This window comes from Atta colombica, unplaced genomic scaffold, assembly GCF_001594045.1.
Source record: "Atta colombica isolate Treedump-2 unplaced genomic scaffold, Acol1.0 scaffold22, whole genome shotgun sequence".
NCBI classification, from domain to species: Eukaryota; Metazoa; Arthropoda; class Insecta; order Hymenoptera; family Formicidae; genus Atta; species Atta colombica.
Genome location: NW_017259316.1, coordinates 221,065 through 242,130, shown reverse-complemented (window position 1 = coordinate 242,130; position 21,066 = coordinate 221,065). Strand labels below are relative to the sequence as shown.

At 32.5% G+C, this 21,066-nt stretch overlaps 2 protein-coding genes across 2 annotated transcripts in view; both read left to right on the top strand.

Annotated features, from left to right (window-relative positions):
* Nucleotides 1-1,080, top strand: part of LOC108687886 (MFS-type transporter SLC18B1-like) — a 12,233-nt gene extending 11,153 nt beyond the window's left edge. Inside the window, exon 8 of the mRNA XM_018193908.1 lies at nt 599-1,080. Coding sequence (XP_018049397.1) covers nt 599-904 — 306 coding nt within the window. The 3' untranslated portion in view covers nt 905-1,080. The remainder of the gene's footprint in view (nt 1-598) is intronic.
* A 6,021-nt stretch (nt 1,081-7,101) lies between these two features.
* LOC108687905 overlaps nt 7,102-21,066 on the top strand; it is a 50,376-nt gene continuing 36,411 nt past the window's right edge. The window contains exon 1 of the mRNA XM_018193946.1: nt 7,102-7,235. The gene's annotated coding sequence lies outside the window, so the exon portion shown is untranslated. The remainder of the gene's footprint in view (nt 7,236-21,066) is intronic.

The window sequence follows — 21,066 nt, the reverse complement described above, 5'->3', positions numbered from 1 at the left end:
AATATATTATAGGACCGTATATGTGATAACGCAAACTATAGAAATCAAAGTCTTAGTCTAACTAGATCTTAAATGCTTATATGATTCTTGTAAATTTATATACTTGTAATCCTTAGAAACGCACGCTGAAATGATTTTTTCAATTTTGAAATGTTTCACGCCATATTTCGACATGTGTTTCTAGGGAATATATAATATGTATATAAATATAGTAAGTATATAAATTTACACAAGAATCATATAAGCATTTAAGATCCAGCTAAATCGTTTAAAACTTTGATTTCTATAGTTTTCATTATATATAAAATATGTCCATTTATACACAAAAAAAATTATATATAATTATATACAAAATATTTTTTCTCGGGTAAGAATTCAAAATTATACTAAGATTAATGCCTAGGCATAAAACTTTGTCTTATTTAAATAATCATAAACTCTTTGAAAAAGCAAATTATTGGATTTCGAGAATTAACAATCTGATTATCTACAAACTGCATAAATATCTTGAATTTGAATTTTTAAACAGTATAATTGTTCAGTGATTCAGTGATTATCTAAACCATAAATAAAATTGCTTGTATTATTTTTTTCGCAGGGCGTGATAGCTGCAGTGTTCCTGAGCAGCTGTAGTCGTACACCCAAGCCATACATCGAAATCACTACGGTGGAGAATCTCAGAGCACCACTGATGGAGAGTGGCCGATTAAGCGGTAGCAGTTTGCATCAAAACGGACGAGGTCAGGGTGTACCGATCGACAGGCCCGGCGGCATGAATTCGCTGATCGTGTGTAACAGTTATTCGAATAGAGCCGGTGCTTGGTCCAGGGCGTCGTACAGCGGTCGCTATTCTCATAGTTACGGTTCCATAGAAAATAAACGTTATCTGGAGTTCACCACGTGATAACGAACATTCAGCATCCGGAAATAGCAATAAGATTCTACTCCACTCGTCGCTGTCTAATTCCCACCATCGAGATCATTCAATTTGCAAAAATACAAGAAACTGTTTTTTATTCAATAAGAATGTCAGGCAAAAACTAATGTTTTATCATTCACTTTATTGATAAGCTAACAATAGCCACAAATTTAGCTTAATTTAGAAATGATAATATCTTTATAACGAAATCTACATGATAATATACATATTTTTATAAAGCCACTTAAATTTACAATAATATTATGATAAAAGGATATAAAGTGGCACTGACGATAAAAAAATAACTTAAGCATGTCTATTAGCACAATAAAATTAAAATTAATTTTATCTACATCAAATACAAAATTTTAACATATGTATACATAGAATATGTATCACTTCTCTGATGCCATATATATGTGTCACAATGATATTAAATTATATTAAATCGAGTTATATTATCATAGAAATATTATGATCATTATCATAAGAATTATAAAAAATTTCCTCGCGTATCAATGATTTAATCCATTAAAAAAGAATACGCGAATTTCTTTCTCCCACTGTCTTCACTATCTTAATCGTACTACTTTAACTTTTTATTTTTAAAGTAAGTTTTACAATACTCTTTATTTATACAGTAGTAATTCGAATAGACGAATGTAATTTGCAATCAAATGTAAATGTAATTTTAGAATAATGATACGTAAATCGTGAGATTTTTACTTCTTATATTTAAGATTTTGAAGACTGCATATATAAAAAGTTACATTTAAGGGATGAAACAACTAATCTCAAAGAATGCAGAAAGTCGAATAAAAGTATAGTGGATGCATAAAATGCTTCAAGCAGTATTCACAGAGTGCATTATCGCCGATCGTTTTATTACGGTTTACTTAACGGACTCAAGCTACACTGTACCCTTTCTGTTAAGCTCGATTTGATAGTAGCTGAAGAATCGAAGCTTAACAGAATGTTAAGCTTCGATTCTTTAGCTACTATTACTGTTACAATAATAACATCTACACACACACACACACACACACGCGCGCGCGCGCGCGCACACACACAATATTCTCACGAACAAAAATCGAGACCGATTATTTACGACGTTTACATGTAAGTAGCATCTGTAACACACTCTCGAATTTTCTAGATGCACTTGTTAAATTTCATCCTTCATCCGGAATGTATATTTCATCAATACGGCGTATGATAATCGTTGAAACGGTGTTATTTTCTTAAAGAAGAAATTGTCCTTATAGTACGCATTATGATTAGTTTTATGATTAGTAATAGTTAATAAATGTTCTTCATTTCATAATGTTAAATTTGATAGTGTAGAGTACAGTGTAATCATTTTGCTATATAAGCTTTTATATTATAAATAATTCAAGTAAAAGCTCTAATGAATAAATTAAAATGTTAAAAAGAAACTTTTGAGAGTCGACACAATTGTATAAAATTGTATAAAAGTGTGTAATTACATACATTTTGTTAAAAAAATAAATATACATTTTGATCCTAATTTGGATGCTCTTTAATATATAAACTTAATATTCACAGATAAAAATAATCATATATATTGTCACGAATAATGGAATAACAATCGTCAAGATATCATTCATTTTATTGGAATATAATAAATAATCACATCTTATTAGATGTGAAGACGTGAGAATTAGTCAATATTTGATCATATTTACTTTCTTACATTAATATTCTTGATGATTACTCCATTATTCGTGACAATGTTTATTTATGATCTTTTTTTATGAATATTAAATTTATACTGAAGAGGATCCAAATTAGAATCAAAATGTATTTATCTTTTTTAATCAAATATATGTAATTACACACTTATACAATCTGTGTTGGCTTTCAAAAACTTCTCTTTAACGCTTTTATTTTATAATGTTAAATAATGTTAGATAAATAATGTTAAATAATGTCGAATACTTTGCTATATTTTATAATATCAAAGAAGTCGGGAAATTTAGCCGATATTCGATTGATGGAACTTGAATCTAGAATTATGCGATTATGCCGTTGCATAAACCTGTACTTGCAACGGCATAATTCTAGATTCGAGCGCCAACAGAAAAGGTAACGGACGATGTGGGTGTTAATGGTGTCGTCGAAATCATATGCAAATGATTTTCAACAAGTTTGCATGATTATTGCCAATCGTTATTGCAACTGTTTATACGAGAGAGAATCAAGGAAACTGAATAAAATTGTAAATATATTTTAATTATACATACACTCTCAATCTTTTGGAGTGAAAATTGCATCAGTCTTGAAAAAAGAGTGGTTTTCACTCTTTTGGAATTTTACTCTTTTGGAGTGAGAATTACTCCAAAAGAATGAAATCTCACTCCTTTTTGGGATTACTTCATTTCTTGAAATGATTTTTACTCCAAAAGAATAAAATCTGTCACTCTTGTTCAAAAGTGAAAATATTTTCATTCTTTTTTCAAAACTAGTTCAATTTTCAGTCTTTTAAAATGAGATTTCACTCCAAAAGATTTAGAAAGTATTATTTTACCGCTGAATAATTATCAGTAATGTATCAGTAATGTTTGAGTAGAACACTTTTTAATATTATGTTATATAAAATATTGTAGAACAATTTTATAGATAAAAATAAAATAATAGAAGTTAAATACGCGTATAGTAGCAATTGTAACATTACGAGTCTACACACATAATAAAGGTTTTTTTTATCTAAAATATAATTTCCAATTAATTTCTTTAATTCTGTGAATGCTATTATTGTTTTACGAATACATTATTATTAATTATTATTAATTAACAACTCTAATGAGAATAAAATAACGAAGATCTACTGACAAAAAGTAATGTAAAAAATATACTGTTTAACAAAGTTTTACTTTTACACATAAAATTTTGAATTTCTTTAAAAAAGAAATGAAAGAAGACTTTCTTAATGGCATAATGTTACGTATAATATTTCTCTCTTTCCCTCTATTTACATCTTACTTACTAGAAGCTGATGCATTCCTATAAAAAGATATGTATCCTTTCCTCTTTTCTTCGTGAAATTCACTTTCATAGATCTCTCATTGCTTTTAACTACCGTGTCGAGTTGCCGAACGTGCTTGACAAACGTAGTTCTTTCCTGCGCTCGATTTGAATTCCAAGCTGTTCACGCATACGACACGCCCACGCACGTGCACGAATTCTTTAACAATGTATGCGCGACTGTCTCTTTCCTCGCTCCCGTCTGTGGATGTATAACAATATGAGAAAAAAGGCGCGTTCTGTGAACTCCGCACGTGCAAATGTGTGCGTCGATGATTCATAACTCAAATATTAAAAGTAGATAATCTCGCGATTCTAAGAAAGGACACATTGTTAACATTCGATCATCGTTTTAAGATGCTTAAACTTAGATAAATCTTTTTCAATAATTGACTTTAAAGTTTAAGTCTATTTATATCATAAAATAGAACACATTTGCATTTTTATTTAACGAGAAACAAATTGTGACATTTGATTTGTTAAATTTATTTACTTTAAAAGTAACATGAAAGTACAATTTAGAGAATATTACAAATTAAAAAAATATTATTTATAACAAACTCTGGGAATTATACATCGTCTTATTATGAAAACTATATCTTTTTAATTATATTTAAATTTTTTTAAACAGACGATTCAATTTTTCTTTATAAAGTCGATTTCAATAAGAAATACATGCAAAAATTGTTTAAACTTTATCTTATTTGATTGACCGAACGTTTTAAGTTTATTGCGAGAGCTCAAGCATCTTTCTAATTAATTTTATTGCATCTGCACGAGAATGTGCAACACGTAAAGCTAAATAACGCGCTACTGTTTCCGTAACTATTTCGTATTCCGTAGATAGTCGTGTTCACTCGTGTGCATCGACCTGTCGGTAAATGATTCTGCTATTTCTACATTGTGCTAGCAAAACTCTATTCGGCACTTCTTGCTAAAGATTGTTTTTCACATTATGTGATCGTTGCATATAAAATCGATGATTGATATCAAAATTAAATTATTTCTTTAAGGAGCTCCATTGTATTTACATAAAATACGTCAAATTCGCATAATGCACATGAAGTAAATTAAAGTGAAATAATCCATGAAAAATATATAACAAATCTAAGCAGAGAATCGCCAATTTTTACGTTACGTTTTAAATATTAACATTGTTCGTACAAAAAATTATATTTTACCTTTGTAAAACTGAGTATGTTTGTAAAGATGGAAAAGGCACTTCGTGTATACGAGCGGAAGGAAGCAGTGAAAGAGAGTAGATAGAGAAAGAAAAGGAGGGAGAGAATTTGAGGGTCTTTGTCTTACCCTCTTTAAACACAACCGCGCACAAAAGCGAAGTGAAGGAACGAAAGGAAGACGAGGGAATTATTAACGCATACGGCGTTGCTCACCGGTGTGCATCGAAGTGTCCGCCGAAGCACTAGCTTCCCTTCCTTCGACTCGACACCCCACGGTTCCCTTTTCCCCACGATTCTCAATGACGAGACATAAGGCGTTACGTCGCGAATTCCTACGGGTCTTATCGTCCCGGCTGGTTGAATGTAAGAATTCGACCGGAAGGAACAGCATGGTCGAGGGTGACGCGATTGCAATTATTGCAATTACGTAATAATTGCTTCCTTTTGACGTAATCGAAGAAACGGTGTTCGAAATTAATTCGTTTTTAAATTTGCAATTAAATCTTCGTTTGCATACGTTATACTGCTGAAATTAAGAATTCTATGACAAAAGAAAATAAAATAAAATTTGAGGTAAATGATTAGTCAAAACACTTGTTATTATTATATAATATATGTTTAATTCAAATCTAATAAAATCGGAATTTAAAAATTTTAAACAATCTTTTTAGAATTCTTTTATAAGTTTTCTTAGAGCAGGCCCGTGTTCCGTAACTTCTAATGATAGTGTCGGTCTCGTTACATTGTTGCGCAGCTTCTTTACCTTATATTAACACCTACGCAATGATAATGTGACGATATTATTACAGGGAGTTACAGAATAAGGGACTTATAACTCTATAATAACTGCAACTCTTAATGATTGTAACGATATCGTTACATTGTTGTTATTTAGCTTTTTTACTATTTACAAAACCTGCGCAAGGACAATATAACGATATTACATTGTCGTTGCGCAACATTATACTATGTGCAAAATTATGCACAACGATCCATTATACATTACAGTTATTAAGAGTTTATACAGAATAGGATTATTAAATTAGACCTCCATTCTATAATTCTTAATGACTGTAACGATATCGTTAAATTGTTATTGCGCAGGTTTTATACAAGTAAAAAAACTGCGCAAAGACAACGTAACGAATTCATTACAATCGTTAAGGCTCGGTTGTACTAACGTTACTTTGATTTTAAAATTTGATGTAAAACTTAAAACTCTATCTCGTTTTAAAATCGAAAAGAGACAGGAACAAAGAGAGTTTTAAGTCTCGCTTAAAATTAAAGTAACATTGCAACTGGGTCTAAGAGTTACAGAATAGGATCCATAACTTTTTAAAATCAAACATTTCTATCAACTTGTAAAAATCAGAGCAAAAAATATCTATTTAGATATTTGAATTAGAAAGTCCTAAAAAGATTTCGCAATGTTTTCAATATTGTTTTTGTGAAGGAAAAAAAAAATCATTATAAATATCAAAAAATTAGCTGTAGATATAAACAGATTCGTTAGCGTGACACTTTGCTCCACACTTCCCTTGTTCCTCGACCTACCATCAGGTGCACTTATCAGGTGAGGTGCTGCCACCTGAGCAGGTACACCCACAGATAAAACAAACATAACGCACACATACACAGTAATCCACGAAAAGGAGCAGGCTGTGGAAAGGGGGTTGCCGGTCGTTTCTCCCACCTTTCGCCCCTGGTCAACCGGTAGAGGGGCCCTGATGCGCAAGCGCAAAGACCCGTGGGTCCTTTGCACTGAGAGCGAACGGCTGGGACTCGACTTCGGAGACTTGAAGTCCGTTTCTGTCGTAGGGGAAGTTGCCGCGGAACGTGCTGATCGTTAGCGTTTCTCTTAGCGGTTTATAACTTCCATCCTCCGCGAGTTCTTGTTTTGATTTTTTTTTTAATTTCTCCTCTTCTTTCTTTCTTTTTTTCTTTTCGTCGCGATTTGTTCGCGAGTGAAACGTGCGCACGATTTTGGGATTTCGGTACATTATCAGTGACGAAAGAGAAAGAAAGAAAGAGAAATTACTCGTGTTTATCAGTGTGCACTGTGCCATGAGGATCTAGAAACATCGATCAGGGTGAGTTGCTAATTACATTATCTAACAAAATTTTTTTCACTTAATCCTAAAGAATACAATTACGAAACACTTTATGAGATTAAAATTATGTAACAAATACTTCTCAGAAAAAATATTTTGTTTAAAAAAGAAAGCTAAATCTTTCATTTTTCTGATTACTTATAAATGCAATGAAAAATGTAATAAATTTTAAAATTTTTAATAGATTGTTAATCTTTTTACGAAATAAGTTTTTAGAATTAAAAAAATAGCGTTTACAATTTGCGATAATAATATAAGCAAGCTCGAATGGATATAGAAATTACGAGAACATTAATCTCTTAGAAAATTAACTAACTCTTAATAGTCTACTTTTAAAATTTTACAGCTTCTCCTTAAATAAGCTTTATCATAATTTATAAGTTTCATTGTACTTCTTACCTCAAAATAACACTCTCACAAAATATAACACTGTTTCAATGCGACTATAATAATTTTCCCGTTCTATAAAAATTAAAAGTGTCCATTTTGAGTATTGATGAGAGTTTTATGTGCTTCTCTCTCTCTCTCTCTCTCTCTCTCTCTCTCTCTCTCTCTCTCTCTCTCTCTCTCTCTTTCTCTCTCTCGCATATTTATATAAATTATTGTTCCTTTCTTAAATATAAGATAAAAAATAAATTTTATATAAATCAATACTAATATAAGAAAATACATAAATCCATTCAAGACATTATAAACTCACTAATGACCTCTATAGCATCTTTATGACATTATAAAATTGTCCTAAACATATGTTCATCTGTGCCATTCACTTTTTATGAGAAGTAAAAGAGTGAAATATTAAAAGGTGAATAATAATAAAATTATCAATTGATTTATACGACGATTTGTAGAATCTTGGTTTATGAAATCTTATAATACTTCTGAATAGTTATAGAATTTTTCTAAACATTTTTTTCACGAATATCGAAAGGCGATGTTACATTCATCTAATTATCGCAAGAACATGATAATGTTATTATTAATATAATCGTAATTACGATCTCCGATGGAACACGCAGGAGTCTCAATATTTACGTTAATATTTCCGTGGCACGAAAGTGCAATGCGATCTCCGACTCGCCGTGGAGGTAGATAGCCGAGCGGAGCACTGACCGGTGATTTGAATGCGCGATGCAGTCACCAGACGCTAGCATTCATAAATGCCCCGTATCTGCATTCCGTACTTGGTAGCAGAAATACGATACACGCACGATCGTAAATATCATTGCAATTTGTTGCCAGACAGTCAGATATTACACGTATTGCTGTCAATATAAATAATTTTCTTGTAATTTTATTGTCTTAACGACATCCTCTATGGACGAAACTATGTTGTCTTTCTGCAAGAAAGAAGAATATTCGTTCCGCTTAAATCAAATTGATCACGAGAATTGATAGACCTACTTTCCTTTTAGATTTTCAAAAATAGGTCACAATTATATACAGCTGGTACCATTTTTCAAGTTGACTTTATTTTAAGATTAAGCCTCATTTTTAAGGTTAGTTTCAATTTAAGGTTTAATAAATATATATAATTATGTTTGAAAAACCAATATATATACATTTTCGTTTTACCGCTTACCATATGGTGCAATGTTCCGTTGTATGAAATACTTCGAGAATATTATCGATTAATAACTGATTTCAATCACGGTACCGACTTTCGTTTTATAAAGCATCTTTGATTTTACGCCGAAAAAAGACTCAACTATTCCGCGTGTAGATTACAATCAGCTAGGGTATTTGAAATTATGATTCCAGGCGTGTCCAAGAAGGGAAGATTAGGGCGAGCAGACGAATGAACGAACGAACAGACGAACGGATGGACGTAGGTATGTGCGTATATACATCGTCAGAGATCAAATTACGTTAGCCTAATGTCGAGAACGTTCGTACGTGGGTGGTTGTATCCACGCTGGAATCTCGACGGCGATTCAACATCCTGTGGTTTCATATCGCTAAAGGATTCCCGTAGGAATCCAATCTCACGCAGCATCTCTTTAATGTGAGAAGGGAATACAGACCTGTTAATCGAGAAGTGATAGAGAGTAATCGTAGCTAATTTAAGTAATTTACGAGTTAAGACAATTGTAGGTTTCTACAATCGCCACAAGCGACAGAATAAAAATATTGGAGTTTTTTTTAATTATATATATATTTTTATTTTATATATAATTTAATAAAACTTTAGAGTAAGATAAATATTTAGAACGTATAACTTTTTTGTCGTATACATATTTTAATAGCTATTTAACATATGTTTAAAATATGAATGAAATATTAACAACATGACTTGCAAACAAAAGAAACGTGGCATTTAAAGATGATATTATTTAAAAATTCTGATTAGTGACGATATTTTATTCAATACGATATGATGTCACGGAGGATAATCTAGCACTACGACGGTTCATAATCTCTTCTTCTCTTTATTTTCTCTTTCCTCCTTCTCCTTCTCTTCAATTCACGTAAACAGGACGCAGAAAACAAGCGTCATGCTCAACAGACTAAACGAAGATCATGCGAAGATCTACGGGTACGCAATTAATCTCCATTTCGCGCAATTTCCTACATCACGGTCCATTATCCCCCTAACTCTCCCAAGAATATCGGCATGCAAAGTGTGTGCGGGCCTCGAATTAATCGCTCGATAACAACATGCGACAAAGTAGAGTGCGAGACTCCGAGCTTCGTATCGGGAGCTGGACCGCCACAGCTCGTTACACGAGTCTTGGAATGAAGCACACCGGGTCTCCATTGGCGAGCCAATCGCTTTCCGCATGTGTTTTGCATATGGACTCTGTTTGGTTGTGAGGCCTCGCAGGCCCCTCGTGTCGGACCCACTCGAGAGAGATTCGGAACCTCTTGAACGTCTCTCTATATTGTGTGCATCCGTGTGAGACGCGTTTATTATGCTTTTGTGTGCGTTGCGTTGTGTATGCGTGATGTGCGAGAGGGTGTGCACCGTCACAAAATGTAGTCGAACCGGCTACAAACGCGCACATACTTACTACAACGCATCCACAGCAGCCGAGCCTTGCAACTTCGTGGATGCTGGGTCTCCGAGTGCCCTGACGAATTTCTTTCTCCTGCAACGCGTGTTACGGCTGCAAAGCGCACGTCGCGGTAAAAGTTTTACACCTCACGATTTTGCACGGACTGGGCTTTCCTTGCGGTCGAAAGCAGTGAATGTTCCCCATTACGATATATTAAATGCAGGTACTTTACGGGAGATCGAATCGCCACGCCGCGCCGGTTTTGACTTTCCGAGGAAATGAGATCTCGCAGCAATAGGACGCGCGCGATAATCGTTTCCTTACAAGGTTGCGATAGATATTGAAGTTTAAGACATCAATTAATATCCAACAAAAGAGAAAAATCATAATATCAAAATAGCTTCAAAATTCAATTGGCTCTAAAATGATTGTTAAAAGTCTTTCTGATCGATTCATTTTAGTTACGATTCATTTTAACATCATTTTGGCGTTATTGTGCCTTGTTGTTCTGTTTGGATTATAGGAGTAGCGAAAGTTCTATAAATTTCAATAGAAGTACAACGTATTTAAAATAAAACGATAATACATAATTCGTAAAACTGCTCTTATAGCACAATAATAAAGGAGGATGTTAAAAAGAAGCCGATTTTTGCTCAAAAAAGAATAGCGATTTATATATAGATTTATATTGACCTATTAAATACGATGTTAATAAAAAGTTCGGAATCGATAGGAAAAACCATAAAAATTAAGCTTGAACGTGATATATTTAAAGAAATTTTAATATTCTTGTTTATTTTTCAAAGTGTTCCCCACATGTCACAAACTTTTTAATAATTTTATCATGTTCAAGTCAAAATCTACAAAAAACAATATTTCTTTTACGTACATCTTTTTTGACAAAAATCTGTCCTATTTTGAAAGATATTAAAAAAAGACCGATTTTTTTGCCCTAAAGAATATTAGTAAAAGAAATAGTGTTTCTTGTAGATTTTGACTTTCTGAATACAATAATGTTAATAAACAGTTCGGGATTGATACGGATAACACTTTGAAAATTGAGCATAAACATGATTCATTTAAACAAATTTCAATATTTTTGTTTATTTTTCAAGATATTCCCCAATCCAACTTAATTTATCCAGGAATTTTAACAGATCCTGATAAGATAAATTCATTGGGACCTGATCAGTCATGTAACGCATGTAACGCATGTAACGACAGTAGTCGGATCCTCATCCGGATAGTCTTATCAGATCCTGATAAGAACCTAATAAGAACCTAATTAGGTTCTTATTAAGATTTGATGAGGCTATCTGAATGACGATCCGACTACTGTCGTTACATGCGTTACATGCGTTACATGACTGATCAGGTCCCAATGAATTTATCTTATCAGGATCTGTTAAAATCCCTGGATAAATTAAGTTGGATTGGGGAATATCTTGAAAAATAAACAAAAATATTGAAATTTCTTTAAATGAATCATGTTTATGCTCAATTTTCAAAGTGTTATCCGTATCAATCCCGAACTGTTTATTAACATTATCGTATTCAAAAGATCAAAATCTATAAAAAAAAAAATACTATTCCGTTTACTTACATCTTTTTGAATAGAAATCGAATTCTTTTTAACATCCTCCTTTCGAGACTCTCGTCGTTTCCGAGATGCTCAACAAGGAAAAGAGTATAATGGCTGCATTCGATCTATGCGTTGGTCTTAGGTTAGCCATGCATGTTCCATGAATTTCTGCAACGTCGCTCTCGGCATCGAGAAGCAAAGAAGAGCGATCATTCGTTCGTCCGGTCGTCCGAAAAAGAACATACTCGGCTCGACGAAGAAAGGCTCGTAAAAGCAGTATGCAGTCATTGCACTGCATGTAGGATCCGCGCACCTCCGCTACGCCGCTTGCAGAACAGCGAACAATGGATAGTGACGTCACGAGACTGCACCTGTAGCTGCAAATGCATGTGCGCGAGGACCATCTCGTGAATCGCAAACGTCTCACGGACTCTATTCCGCAGCTTTTGAACCGGGCGAACAAGTGTTTGATACATAACGTATGGCGCCAGCATCTTCATTTCCGTATAATTACGTACCATTATTTTGCATATTGCTTGAAAACGTCTGACCAACGAGAAATCGAAGATTCAATAGTGCGTCGTAGATTTTACTTGATCAATTTATCATCATTGTTAATACAACACTTGTTAAAAGATGCGCATTACGAACTTGATGTAAATAATTTGTTGATTCTTCATCACGTTTTGTATCAGATAAAGTTAGAAAACCGAAGTTTTTTGAAAGAAGAGGATTAAAAATTTTCTCTTTAAATGAGAAAAAGATATACCAAAGTATATATTCATAGTAATTTTATTTCGATTTCATTTTATAAATATAACGAATCTTTTCGATATAATATTACTTAAGCATTTACATCAAGAAACCCTTACCCTTTTTCAAAAAATAATGATAAATAATTAAATGCAATTTTATAAGTTTAAAATAAATATTTTATTTACATTTACTGATAATAATCATTACGAAAGACCTCGAAAATCGGACGCGAAACGCGATGTCTCTCACGAAACGTCGTGAAATATCACGACAAATGCATCATCGCGCGAAGATTTGAAGCTATATTGCGAAGTCATAAATTTCGACAAATTATAGCCGATTGCAACCATCGGCAAAACATAACCCTCATTCCCGAGTAAATTCTCTCACGTTGCTGTGCAAAAATGTTGCCATGATGGGACAACGTGAATTTTTTTCGGGCGCAATCGCGCTCTCCGGCTGGACTTTCTCCATTTAAAATTCGTCTGCCTTCACCTGACCGAGTCATCGTTCGTCCGGCTCTCAAGACCGGATCGGATCGGGAGAAGGAGGCCTTGCTAAATATCTTATTACTTTTGAATTAACATATCGGTACCGAGATAACTGGACTTTTTCTTGCCGCGGCTCTCTGTCAGCATGCTGCGGAACGTAGTTAGGATATATGGGTCAGCCGGCAATCCCTTCATTGGCGCTTCAAGCGATTGTACCTGTGCGTTGATATGAACGGAGGAAATTAATTTAATTGGCTGCCATAGATATAACATGCTCGAGCATGTCTTTTTTTCGACCACGTGGCTTATCAACACTTTCGCAAGTGGTAGTTAACCGAAAGTCTGTGTACCGTCGATTTCTAATATTCGAACGGTCGAGGACAGCTACAATTGTAAATCAATAGAGATCGGATAAAATTAAAATGTTGATTCTTGTCTTCCTTTTCTATCTCATTACCCAATGTGAATAGCACATAGTGAAAATCGACCGATTCTTTCACCTGGAGATTAACGCACCGATCTCTTTTACCTGCGTTCCGTTCTCGAGAATATGCGCGATTGTCGATCGGATCGACAATCTTCATGACAGAGAGTTTCTACGCGACGGAAAAAAAAACTCACCGCATCGAACAGTTATAAAAGTCAATCACGAGTATATACATATCGAGGCGCACGACTTCTTAGTCGCTCACTCGCTTCCTTCACCGGGCAGCTTTCATTTGAGTTTCTATCACGTTAGACTTTCAACGGAGGTCTACGACTCCTCGATAGACATTCCAATGTATATACTAGTTAGTATACAGTAATGGATAGTTTGTCACGAGCGCCATTCGCACGGATAATTCTAATCGCGCCGATGATTTTATTCGTGCGTCGCTTCGCTGACTTCGCTTTTGTCCGTTCCAGTGTTTTGACAAAATAAAGGCAGTATGGCTACAAATGACCTCTATAAAAAAAGAAGTCGCTAATATAAAATGTATGAAACGTGAAATTTTAGTTGAAAAGCTTGATAAACTGAGCGGGGAAAACGTCGATATACATATATTTTGCGTTTATGACCGTTTCCATCAATGTAGATTAACTTTAATCTCGGTTTCATCTTGGTTTAATTTACTCTTCATCTTTTTCTAATTCTTACAACTAGAAAAAGTTGAACTGAGATTAAAATTAATACTCTTGAAGCTTCCACGGACACTTTCTGTACAGAAATTATGCGTTTCGCGGGTCCAAATTCATTCTTACAATTAGTATCAGACTATTCCTGATGAATTGCAGTGTTCACGAAACATTAGCATTCTAAGAATGCGCGAAATACATAATTTCCGTCGAGATTAAAATTAATCTACATTAAAAACAAGCATTAACAAAACTTCTTTGTAAGAAGCCGAAATAAAGAAATTCATTTTCATGTATGGACAAATATAACAATATTTTATTACACTTTTATCAAATCGTTATATTCTTTTTAATGTATATATAGAAGAGCAAAATAACTCACTAATTGTAACATAAATAATATTTTATGAATTTATTTCTACGTTTCATTCGTTATTAAACGTAACCTTTAATGAATCATTGTCGAAAGATTTAACGTAGAGGAATTAAATGTTGTAAATCGCGGAACTTTTAAAAAGTGCTTTTTGTGCAATCTAACATTAAAAGGAAAGGACGTTTAAGTCTGAACAGTCAATGTCGGGTTAATCAATAGGAAGTTACAGGTAGTACTATATCGACTTTGTCCATCAGCTGTTTCGACTCAAATTGCAAAAGCCGTTTGAGCCAATAGCTCGATACAGACTTCGGTTGCTTACCACGGTCGTGTTCTCCGTTCACCGCTCTCAAAATGGCGCCGGAGACAGTTAGACTTGTTACGTCAGATCGCCGATTACGGTCGCGCCAAATGACGGAATGTATTCAAGAATCTAATCTCATCCCCTCATCCTCTCTCGCGACCCTGTTCCCACCCGGGGAGATATACCATGCAAAGTGCATACAGTTGAACATGCTCGCGTGATGGCCGTAACTAGGTTAGGCAATTCACAAAAGACCAGAGGTGCACGTCCTTGGCAGACAGAGTCGGAAAGTACTACAATATTTTGAACAAATAAATGCACAAAATTAAACATTCGATCATTTTCTTTTTGTTTCTTTTTGCACAGAGAAATTTTTAACAAAAATAGAAATTAAAAAACTTCACTTGTATCTCTCGATAAAGCCATAAAGAAATAACAAATGATTTTGATCAGAGACTCGCGAGGTCGAAAAGTATCTCACGCAATTGGAAAGCACGTCTCTAATGCACAATTCACTTAAGGAATTATTTAAATTAATATGGACTGACGTGGTAATCGACAGACGTTAGAAAACGAACGACGTGTTTCATAAATCAAACGATCGCATGAGCGGTTGCGAATGAGAAAAAAATACTAGACTCACATCGACCGATTACACGGTTCGCAATCATTTTGATCAATGCCGATGCGTCGTTGGCCGCTACGTTTCCTGTTATTTCCCTTCTGTGCTGTCGCGTCTAAGGAATGCGATTCGCTCGATCGGCCGTTCAATAAATAATTGGGTTAACGGTTTCGCGGCGGAATCGTCGTCGCTGGCAGTCGAGGGAAACGGCCTTGATGATGTTGCACAGACGTCCTAAGGACGATTCACCCAGCTTTCTCCGAACGCACCTCTAACCGACTAACCGATCACTCGATCGTTCATTAGTAACCACGCAATTTTCTGTTGTACCTGCAGCACTTAAAGCGTTTCTCTTTCTTCGTACGTTGTATATTTCTTACTTATCTACGTAACATTGAAAATCGACTAACGAATTAATTAAGATTGCTTGTCATCGGTTGCGAATTAACGTCATTGCAACGTTGACTGAAAGAATTGCTCCTTGGAAGTATGATGAGACTTGTATATCATCCATTACATCAAGAATAAATTACTTTGCATAATTGCTATTTTGAGACTGCATGTAAATTTGTATGTCAGAAAGAATACAATGGGATTAATGTTAAATATTATGAATTCGTAATATTATGAATTCAATGAGTTCTTACACTAAAAATTTTTTAAATTTGCTTCTGTAAAAAAGAAAATACATTTTACAAAATTATATTATTATTGTGCCTATTATTTGCTTTAAGAAATTGTTATATATTAAAAATTGCAAAATATTATATTATTTATTACGTTTTAAATATGTAATTAATGTAATTAATGTAATTAATAGTATATAACATTTATTTGAATATAGAGTATAATTATCATATTTCATATTATATTTAATAACGTATATTATCATATTTACTGTAATATGTTTATTTTTAATATATTTTTATTAATTAAAATTAATGCAATGTTATAAGAGATTAATTATTCCAATATACAGGGTGTACCAAACTTTTTGACAAATCGTTTGTAGGCAAGTAGACAGACTAAACTGAGTAAAAAAATCTTTTAATATCATTTTGCAATTTTCACATTTCTTTTTTTACTCAAAGTACAATGTCTAAAATTGACACATGAAACAACTTTAAGATATTTTTAAGAGTTCTTAAAAAAAAAATATTCTTAAGATATTTTATAAAAAAGTTTGAAAGATATCTTAAAGATGTCTTATCATCGATTTTATCCGTTTATTCGGTAATCCTCAGAAATTAATATCTCGTTAATTATTGTGAAAATTGCAAAATGGTAGAGAACTTAATTAGATCCGCTATATCAGCTCACAAGCAGTGTGTCAAAAAGTTTAGGACACCGTGTATATTTTGATCATAATTTATAAATAAATTATAGGTTTCTTTGATAATACTTAATGAAAGCTCACGTAATCTCTATCAAAATATTCAAAAAAGCTGCGCACTCGTACGACTTTGTGTCTCCTGCTAGACAAATATATATTTCTAACTCTATTTAAATTTTTATTTTTTTATCTGGTAAATCTTCCAACCAACTGATCGACCGCATTAATTAACGTCTAACCTTTCCACGATGAAGGCATCGTCGTGCGGTTATGCGAATGAAATCGTCCTTGACGCTGTCTCGAGATTCCTTTAAGGCCGAGTTGAGCTTTCCCTGGGTATAAGTCATTCTTGACAACTCCACGAAGAGGTGACCGCGCGCGACTCTTTCTATCTGGGAAGTCTTCGAATCAACATTTACTTTTTGCTATTCCTTACTTGTTTTTTAAATCGATTTTGTATATATGAATACACATCACAAAATCATGTTATACAAACAGCGCTACGATACTATGTTATCAGATACAGTTAAAAAATAGAACTCCGATAGTTTTTTCCATTTTTATATATTTTTAATCTACGATGAAAATTTTAAATCTACGATACAATAATTTAATACGTGAAATATATATGCGAGCATTTAAGATTCTAAAACTTATTCGCTAAATTTTTATAAATTTGTTATCAAAAAACGTTTTCTTTATGAACATAAAAAAAGACATGTTCGGCATACATCATAATTATTAATGATTGTTTATTCATTCAGAAATACAAAAGAAATAATTTAGCATTTAAAAAAGTTATTACAATTCCACATTAATAAATATTAATAATTTTATTAATATTATCATAAACATTATTATAAATATTAATAATTTATAATAAAACCATTTTATAATTTTAATTAATTTAATAAATTAATGCGCTGTATCAGTTGCAATGTATAAGCACAGTATGTTGCAATAATAAACCTGTAATAAAATTCAATTTATACATTCATCCATATTTATGTCCAATAAATATTAGACATATAAAATTCAGTTGTACATATTAAAATCTCATTTATTTTTATACTTGGTTAGCTTGATCATAACATTAAACACGACATTTTTCATGGAAGATTACACATTTGCGAATTCATGTTCAAGCATCAAGAGAATTATTTTATTCAAATCCAGTTTGTAAACTGTTTCTGCAGGAATGGACTATATTTAATTAAACGACAAGAATTTATTAATATCATGTATACTTGCGTGTGTACATCATCGTTGGAAGAGTCTTATGGGAAATCATAAATGAGCTCATTAATACGAAATTTATGAATGTTTTAATACAGAGTATGTTTTAATACAGATAAAATACTGTAAAAATGGAAGAAAATATTGAAATAAGCTATAAGCGAGTCAACTTACTGATTTGCAATAATGATCTCTCTTATAAAACTGCTGTACATTAATTACAAGTTAAAATATACTTATTTGTTTGTGTTTTGTTCTAAGGCTGTATAGTGATAACGATTGCAGTTAAGACGAGACACAATATAACAGACTGTATCATGAGTTTCTCTGGCATATAATATCAAAGGACTAAATTCAAAGTGCAAATTGCTTCATATGACGTTGAAATCACATTCTCTTTTACTGTGTGAGTCTAATTCTATCCTACGTTTTAATTGTATTAAATTTTAATTATATTAAATCGCTTGTAAAATTAAAAGGAAAGGCTTTTAGCTTCAAACAAGAATGTGTAAAAAAATTATTGAAAGATGATGCCGTGTTACTCGCATTGTCTTCATGCATTATGTATAACGGTAATTACCCGCATAGATATGTGCCCTTCGATTTTGTACCGTTCATTGACGAAAAGTGTACTGTTTCCTGGCATACCTACTTATTTAAATTCCGTAACTAAGCAGCGACCTCTGTGACGTATTGCGTCCTTCAAAAGTATTTGTACATTACTTATAAAAAATGAAAAATACACTGAAAGAACTTTAATACAGTATCTAAAAATTCAATATCTAAAAAATTTAACTAGAGCTCTGAAAATAATTTTTTCAGAATAATTATGTAGAAAATTCCAGCATGATAAGAGCAATGCTGCAAATAACTTGTATTATTATATTTTAATAATCAATTTAAACATTTTACATAATTATTTTGATAGCCCAATATAATTTTTTTTTATCTATATACAGCTAAATTTTTAGATAGCCTTCAGCCAAATTTTTCTTTCCGTGTAGCGAAAAGAAGAAAAATATATTCTAAATTTTATATCCTTATTATTATATTTAAAAAACTGTAAAAATGCAATTAGCGTTGATGTTTGCAATAAAAAAAACTTCAATTTTTACTAAATAATTCTATAATTTATATAAAAGCTAGGATTGCTGCCAAGTTTCAAAGAATCTGTCGTTGCAATCGACATTGTGCGCAGTCGAGATTCCGATCGCTGAATCATAGAAATAGAAATATGAACGTGAAGATCAGCGACACGATGGTTTGACAGTTTGATGATTTTTAAGTAGCGATCCCCGAGATCCTATGCACAATAAACATACGGATACGACCAGATACGCTGGCGACACTTTCACTCGCTGCCAATGTCCAATCCAATGGTTCCAGCAACGCTGTACGGAGCCTGAACCAACGGAGCTGACGTGTATAGTTTCGTTCCACTGGCCAGGCAATCCGGTCTTTCGATACTATGAATCCGGTCGCGCGAACAATGGACCTCCCCTGCGAATGGGATCTAATCTCGCGAGAGAACACGCACGATAAGTGATGAAAGTAACCGCGTCTCATGGTACGTAAAACATGTTGCCTAGGAGAAGTTTGAAAAAATTCAGAATACCGCAATTTAATTTTATAATGAAACTGACATAATTGGAAAAAATATTGTACACTGAGAAAAAAATTGCTGATTGAAAAATATATTAGTTAATTAAATTATTGTCTACCACAAATAAATATTTGTTAATTTAAACAAATAACATGTTTAAAATTACAAAATTTTGTTGATATGACTCACATATATTTAACCTAAATATATTAAAACTTAAATAATCACTACAAATTAAATTTAGTGCATTTATTAGCATTTAGTGAAGTTAACTACTTTTTCTTTCAGTATATTTCTGATGCTGAAAGCATGTTTCTTATTTTTAACTTCTTCCGCTTTTGAAATTTCCACATTTGGGTATAACACAATTACTTATAAAAATAAATCTGAAAAAATATAGTGTGCCTTCCAATACAGATGACACGGTGTGATACAATGGATCATTACATCTTTGTTGTTTTCCAATATTAAACAAAGATAAAATGATCACTGTGTCGCTTGTTGGAAAGCACATATAAAAAAGTACTGTTTCACAACAAACAAGAATATTAAAGACTATAACAGCTGAATCTTTAATTCTTTAAATAATTCAATGTGAATTATTTATGTATTTATATATAAAATATATTATTTACATGCATTTATTATACCATATTTATAATTTGAACTGCACACCGAATTAGTTTTCCGGACTTATAACATAATTAAACTACTATAATAATATAATTTCACAAATGAAATTAAATTAACAAGCAAATTTTAATAATAGCTCAATCCGATATCATATTAGAAAGATGTTAATGTGCTGAAAAACTGTAAATTTTTTATTTTGTGAAAAATATTACTTCAGCCGAGACTACAGTATTACTTTAATTTATATATGTATGTAGAGCAAACTAAATTGAGACGGAAAGTCCTCTACCATTTTACAATTTTCACAATAGTTAACAACTAAAATTAAATTAAATTAATAAAATTAAATTTATTAAAAATTACTAAAAATTGTCGAAAATTGATCTTCAATAATTTTTTACTCAAATACTATCAACTGTACAAAAAAACTGCAAGAGACAAAAATTGTTTATTTTTTCTCATAGAGTTCGAAAAATTTTTTTAGAATTTTTTCAGAATTTTTTAATACCGTATTTTCATGTTGATAAAAATGAGAAAATACAATACTAAAAAGTTGACAAAAAATTTTGACAAAATTCGTAGACTTCTATGAGAAGAAAATAAACAATCTTCATCTCTAACAGTTTTCTGTAAAGTTAATAGTATTTGAGTAAAAAATTATTGAAGACCAATTTTTAGCAATTAATATCTTATTAACGAAAATTACAAAATGGTAGAGAACGTTCCGTCTCAGTTTAGTCCGCTCTATATGTCTACGAACTTCGT